At 52.9% G+C, this 6,746-nt stretch overlaps 1 protein-coding gene across 2 annotated transcripts; it reads right to left on the reverse strand.

Moving 5' to 3' along the window:
- Nucleotides 1-475: 475 nt before the first annotated feature.
- Nucleotides 476-6,365, reverse strand: LOC112838770 (spermatogenesis-associated protein 31E1-like). Of its 2 annotated transcripts, none has more exons than XM_025891568.2 (4): nucleotides 6,148-6,365; nucleotides 5,362-5,422; nucleotides 4,715-4,775; nucleotides 476-4,468 (listed from the first exon to the last, which is right to left on the reverse strand). In XM_025891568.2, exons 1-4 carry the CDS (start codon nucleotides 6,328-6,330, stop codon nucleotides 535-537), a joined length of 4,239 nt encoding a protein of 1,412 aa, XP_025747353.2. In that variant the 5' UTR covers nucleotides 6,331-6,365; the 3' UTR covers nucleotides 476-534. The 2 variants fall into 2 exon arrangements, with proteins under 2 accessions (XP_025747353.2, XP_073734273.1); XM_073878172.1 differs by having other exon boundaries at nucleotides 5,362-5,446.
- Between the last annotated feature and the right edge of the window lie 381 nt (nucleotides 6,366-6,746).

Raw genomic sequence — 6,746 nt, forward strand, 5'->3', positions numbered from 1 at the left:
GACACTGAGCTAAGAGGGGCTCCCGGCCGATGTCAACCCAGCTTCATCGGGGAGGGAAGGGCTCCTGGGTGGCCGTCCCCTGCTCCCCCAGGAGACGGGCAGCAGGACTTCCCCCTCCTCTGCGCTCAGGGCCAACCTCGCACCTCCAAGCTCCACGCCCCGCTCTGACAGAGGACTCTGTCTTCCACACGTCCTGGAGCCCGAGGGGATTTCTGCCTCTGCAGACCCTCCCTACAGCCACCCAAGTTCAAGGTAGAGAGAACGCAGGAGAGGACGGGCGGAGCCAGATGCTGGTCTTGGTCTCGTTCATCTTGTCATGGAAACCGAAGGCGTGTGAGGGAGGGGGTGGGGTGTAGCGCACGGTCCCCCTCCCTCCAAGGCCCCATCCCTCTGGAAGCCAAAGCAGGCACTCGGGGAGAGCAGACCTTGATCCTTCCCTTCCCCCGAGCGGGGCACAGACAGGGGCCAGCATCTCTCATGAGAAAAAAACATTTATTTTGGGGAAACAATAAAAATTGTGGTATGAAGAAGCCATTAGCACACAAAGGATGTGCTAACATGAGAAACAATAGGCTTTCTTTGCATGTACCCAATTTTTTCTTGAAGGAAAACTTTGCCATCAGGAAAGATGTGAGAAGCACACACTGCCTGATGGGGTGACACAAATTTTCGAAGATGGCATGTTGGATAATGCTGAATATGACCTGAGACACCTGCCACCATCGGCCTGTGCTGGCTGCATCTGCCTGGGGACCCCAGGTCCCTGGGTAGGACTTCCCACCTGCTGTTCCTGTGTCTGGTCCACTCGTTCCTATTAGGGCAGCTATGACCCATGGGGGTGGCTTGCTGACTGAAGGCTGTCTCTCTCATCACTCTCCCCTGGCCTGGGGAGGAGAGAACCCTGTGGTAACAGGAATGCCCACATACTGGGGCCTGCAATTCTTTGTGCTGATTTATCTCTGAGGCACAAATTCCTCGGTGAAGTCCCATTTTCTCCCCCAGGATTTGTCCCACAGCTGTCACAATCGTCTGAGCTTCAACAGACTTGCTGTCTATAGCCAATTTGCTTCTGACTGGTACCCGGGCAAGGGCTGATGCGGCCTTGCCTTTTTGAAGGGTATCTTCCAGTCCTGTGCCTTTTTTATTGCGATTAAGGCACTGCAGAAAGTTCCTCATCCCTTTTCTAACGTGACTTTCTGGAAAAATCTGTCCCTTTTCTGGCATGAGCTGGAGGTATTTGCTCCCAAGGCTCTCTCCTGTTCCTCTGACGTGGGGAGGGTGTCTTGTCCCACTAGCTTGGGAAACCCTGATTCCCATTGGTTCTGCAGACTCTTCTTCATGCTTTTCTGGTTTGGGACTCTTCTGGTCTTCTCTCTCATTAGTGGAGTCACTCTCCCTCTGGCTCTCACGTGGTTCCTCAACTTCTGGTACACTTGACTCCTGATGCCCCTCACTGCAGGGGATAAGGTCATGTGGCACTAGGGAAGCTGATGTGTCTCCATGGTCATGTTCCCTCTGGGAACAGGGTGACTTGTGAGTGGTCAAGATGTCTTCAGCAAGGAGGGCATTAGTGTGAAGGTCTTTCAGGAGCACACTGGTGTCACAGTCTTGGACAGGCACGCCAGTGGCAAAGTCTGGAAGGAGGATGTCACTGGGAGAATCTTGAAGAAGCACACCAGCGGTATGGCCTTGAGGCTGGTTCCCTGACTCTACCTCCTCTTGGAGCTCAAACTTACTAGCCTTTGTTTTAAGGCTTGGCTCCTTTGGATCTTGGGCAACCGATTCTGTAGGTGGTGAGGGACTTTTACTAGTGCTTGGAGATCCTGATCTCCTCAGATCCACATAAATGGTTTGGTTATTGGCCAGCATGCTGGGTGTTAAGATGACTTTCCAAGCAGGGGCCTTCTCGGCCTCCATCGCCTCCATGGCCCCTTTAGCCCTTGGAGATTGGGACCAGAGGTTCATCTCTAGTATTGCTACCTTGTTTGGTGAGGCATGACCCCCACTCTCCTCCTTTAGCTCATTCCTGGCCATTGCTAAACTTTGGCTTGGATCCAGGTTGTCTTTCTTGGCCCCCATAACAGTCTTGCTCTGTAGGGTTCTGTTTATGAGGCTGAGTGTGGAGGTCTGAGAAGGTGATCCGCCCTTCTGTCCTGATAAAGAGGTCTCCAAGGACTCATGGCCATCATCAGGTGAGGTCCCTCCCAGGCCCTGTTGGATTTCCTCACATGCGGGTGAGGGAAAAGGCAGCGGACCCCCTGAAGCAGGAACAGACTCTTCTGCTATCCCCTCCCCTCCTGGATGGGGCTGAGGAGGTTTTCCCAAGAACCTGTAGAACTTGGCTTTTGAGTGGGCCCTAGATACAAAGGTGCCTGAGCAGGGAAAGGGGGACTGGGAATAGGGCAAGTGTTGAGCTTCACATAGAGATGAGATCATGGGCTTAGAGGCTTGGAGAGGGGGGTCCCACCTACGCCTCGCCCGAAACCTTAAGATGTGTGATTCCAGCTTCTGCCGAGTGTGAGGACTAAGGAAGAACAGCTCATGGGAGGTGTTTACGCAGGGTTTCCGATCCTTCAAGGGTGCTAGGTTTCTGATTTCTGTGTGAGGGTGAAACTCGGGCAAAGCATGGTTGGCCACAAACCAGGATCGACGCACACTCAGAGGGATCAAACCCCGATTGATCTGTCCCAATTTCCTGAGCAAATGAACCTTTAAGATTTTTTCTAGATGTTTCTTATCTGGGCCCCTGGCAAAGTATTTTCCTGGGTCACTCTTCAAGGTGCTTATCAAGGGTCTTACTAACTCCTTCTCAGAGTTGGTTCCTAGAACCTTCACTGGGTACCTGGCTGAGACCCTGGAGAGATCTCTTGGCGTCCTCTTCAGACATTGCCATAGACCCTTACTAAAGTTCTTCTCTAGTTGGAATCTTGCTTGACGCTTCCTATGGGAACTTCTAGGGTACCTGGACCTGGTCCTCTGTGTGACCCGGCTGCTTTTGCCTTTAAACACAAAGGGCCTTGAGAGCCCCTGCTCTATCTGTGCCTGACTCACCCATGGGAATTCATCCTGAGGGCACATCAGTTCCAGAGACAGTTGAATCCTGTGGCGCAGGCTACCTTGCTGTTTATTCCCGCTGAGCCTCCTTTGAAGGTGTTGCTTCTGGATTTTAAAGATGATAAAGTCCCCGTGAAAAGTGGAAACTGACCTGTGGGCCTGGGAGGCCTGGTTGTCCTCCGGAAGCTTGGGAGGGACTTGACTAAAGGATTTCGGAGACCTTTTCACCATAGTGGGTAAAGTCTTCCCCCTTTCTTGTTGTTTCAGCAACAAAGACCTTTCCAGATGTTGAATTTCAGTTGGGATGAATTGTGTCTTTTTTTGGGATGTAGGGCAAGATACCCCACCGGTCCTCCTCTGGGATGGGAGAGAAGGTGGTCTGACTGGGACAGAAGGGGGAAGGGGGGCCTGGGACCAGGGAAAGGATAGCATCGAGGGTTGGGGTTGGATCCCAAGGTGGAGCAAGGGTGGGGCGTGGGAAAACTGTGAAGATATTTGATCCTGAATTAGAACTGGCAAGCACTTAGAGATTCCATTGAATAAAACAGAGGGAACCTGTAGTTGAGAAGAGTGAGTAGAGACCAAGGCAGTGGCCATCAGGGACTCACTGTGCAGGGAGGGGAGACCCCAGAAGAGCTGGCTGCATTTCTGTTGCAAGTGGTCTTCCAAGACCTTGGGGGATGAGAACAGCTGAGGACTGGCCAGTGGCTCTGGTTTGTCTTTCATGTTCCAGAAGGATTGCGGGGTGGTGGTGTTCTGCTCAGCACCCAGCAACTTCCACATAGTCCCCAGAAAGCCCACGTGGTCATCTGGGCACCACTGTTTGACAACTGACCCACCTTTTTCTTTCTCTTTCCAAATCTTCAGTTCTACCCTTTTAGTGATTAGTATCTCAAGTAGCTTCTGGACATCCGGATTGACAAATGAGGGGTTATGAGTCTCTATATGCTTGTTTGTAAGGCCACCCCAGAGCGAGGTCTCTGGTGCGTGGCAGGACACATGTTCTTGCTGGCACTTGTGCTGTAATGAGCTAGGCAAGAACAAGGACTTGGTACATTTCCACCACCAGGAAAAGGATAAAATGGGGTAGATTGCATGGCCAAGGCCTGAGATGGTTGAAATGAGAGATGCCAAATAGGAATTACCTGGAGGTAAGCTCTTTCTGACTGTGTCCAGTGGGATTTCCTTTAAGTTAGTTTGGTCTTCTTGAGGTTCTGCTGGCCGGGTGGAGGCCAGAGGTAGAGGGTGTCCCGTCAGAGGAGCGGGGGAAGGTGATGGGGCCACGGTGGGAGCATCTTCCATAGGCTCCCTGCATGGCTGATGGGCTCCAGCAGGCACTCCTCTGCGCACCTGCCCAGGGGCCGCTCGATGTAAGAGCTGAAAGTGCCCCTGGTCAGAGACCCTCGCCAGGTGGCTGTGGAAGACAGGAGGTGTGAGCCGAAGCCAGGAGCAGGGGGGTCAGGAGGGTGGGCCCCACGGCCCTCCATGTCCCCACACCCACTTCACAATTCTCCTGCTGTCCCTCGTCCCAGGGCTTTAGCCACACTGTCCCCGTGGCTCCTCCCAGACCCCCAGAACAGCCCCAGGGTGCCTGCAGCCCTGGGCTCACACCATAGACTCTGGGAGGAGCACCCAGGAGAGAAGGGGGAAGGTTCTTTACCTTTGCAGAAGGGAAAACAGGTCCTGAACCTCTTCCAGTTCTTGCAGGCAATCTCTGCAAGCTGGAAACAGGAGACCGGGTCATAGAGCTGAAGGCGGGGGCCCAGGGGTCTTACAGGAGGCCGAGTACAATGTCCCTTTAGGGGAGACCTTTGAGGGATTAGACTCAGGAGCCCCAAACATCAGTGTCCAAGGCTGCGTGCCTGCACAGTGATAGCAAAGCCCATGATGGGGATTGCTTTGTCCTTTACAAAGTGCTTCCCCATTCGTGACCTTGTTGGGGGAGAAAGGACCGGGTCGCCTCACAGAGAAATCTGAGCAAAGTTGGGCAGTTTGTCCACAGTTGGAGCTGGAGGTCCCGCCTCCCAGTCCAGGCCCTGGGGCCCGTGCTGGGCGACACCCATTTCCAACCCCTCAGGGCTTTGTTCTGGCCCAGAATCTGGAAGCATCCGGGTTCCACTCTCCCTCCCAGGAGCCCCTCCCCCCCAGGAGCCCCGCCCCATTCCTAGGAGCCCCTCCCCATCCCAGGGCTCTGTTTCCTGAGTGATGGGCTCAGGCCCTGGTGTCCTGGAGATGGTGGGGCTGGGCCCTCAGAGCAGAGGGGGATGGTGTAACTGGGGTGCACAGGGCTGAGTGGCAGATGCTCACCTTTCAGAGTCTGGTTTTTCTTCTTGCTTCTGTTGTTCCTTCTCCATGGCTCTGCTTGATACTGAGATGAGAGAACACGGGGAGGCTGGGACCCCCACCCCCAGCAGCAGATGTTCGCTGCTCATGAACAATGTGACTTCCTACATTTAACTAAGGGGGGCTGTGGTTTTCTATCGTTTTACTCATTTCCTTTTCAAAATGGATAAAAATGTTTTCAGTTTTCCTTCTTTGAAGAATGTACAGGAGGATTTTCTGAGAAATTTGTCACTGTTCCTCTGCTCAAGAAACACACACATTCCCAGACCTGTGGGTGCATCTGAGCTCCTTCACGTAGGACCCCGCTTCCCGAGGCCAGAGCCCCACTCCAGCCGCTACTCGGGGCCTCCTGGGCTCAGCACTGCCCTCGATCAGCGCTGACAGAGGAACATTCACCTGAGACACCTGCCCTGGGAAGGTGGCTGGTGAACCGGTGCCCAGGGGCCTGACCTCTGCTAGAGATGCAGCTCTTAGCCACCGGTCCTCGGCCACTGGTCACTGTGTTTAGGACATTGTCCTGGAGCCCTCCACCACACCTGGACTCCTGGCCTGAGATCTTTGGGTAGAAATCCTTGTGCCCCTCTAACCCCTGCCTAGTCTGGTTTCTCCCTGGATGAATGGTGTTCTATTCTTTCCTGAGAATATATGTTCTATTCTTTCCCATCTCTCCATTAATTCAGAAAAATGGAAATAGTAATAGAAAAGGAGATAGAATCATACTCTGCTGGGTCTGGGTCAAGGGTTCCTTACCTTCCTGATGTTTCTGTGTTTCTTGCGTGGTGGTAAGGACGGATTAGTCTGGAAGTAGGATAGTAATAGGAAGAAGAGCCCCAGTCCACACGGGAAGGCGAGGATGATGTTAAGTGCCCAGGAAGAGGCACTGGAGCTCAGCCAACTAGTAATGCATTTCTGAGGGAAGAGGTAATTCTCCATCTCTTTCCTCTGAAATTCATTAGTACCAGATTGCACTGCTGCCCTCAGGCAACTGAGCACTGGGCGTGTGCTTGCGGACACATAACCCAGGCCCACATCACAGAGCTATTGTTTTGTCACAAAGGGCTCCTGAGGGAGGGAGGGGACAGAGGAGAAGCAAGCTGGACCACAGCCCCTCCCCCCGCCACAGCTCCATCCCTCCACCTTCCCAGGCCTCCAAGTTCCTCCCCTTAGCAGACACCAATCTCTTCTCTGTATCCTTGAATCTGAGTTTTGTTTTGTTTTTTCAATTCCACATATAAGTGAAATCGTGTGGTATTTGTCTTTCTAATTTTATTTAACACAGTATTCTCAAGGTTATCCGTGTTATCACAACCGTCAAGATTTCATTATTTTTTTATGGCTGAATAGTATTC

Source organism: Callorhinus ursinus, unplaced genomic scaffold, assembly GCF_003265705.2.
Source record: "Callorhinus ursinus isolate GAN/ISIS: 27379988/994484 unplaced genomic scaffold, GSC_fseal_2.0 scaffold28, whole genome shotgun sequence".
NCBI lineage: Eukaryota > Metazoa > Chordata > Mammalia > Carnivora > Otariidae > Callorhinus > Callorhinus ursinus.

Excerpts from the sequence above, each read along its gene's own strand:
- LOC112838770 (XM_073878172.1), bottom strand. The coding sequence starts at position 6,330 with ATGGAGAATTACCTCTTCCCTCAGAAATGCATTACTAGTTGGCTGAGC. Across the intron at positions 4,776-5,361 it reads GAAAAACCAGACTCTGAAAG|CTTGCAGAGATTGCCTGCAA; the intron begins GTGAGCATCTGC and ends TCCTGTTTCCAG. Across the intron at positions 4,469-4,714 it reads CTGTTTTCCCTTCTGCAAAG|CCACCTGGCGAGGGTCTCTG; the intron begins GTAAAGAACCTT and ends TGTCTTCCACAG.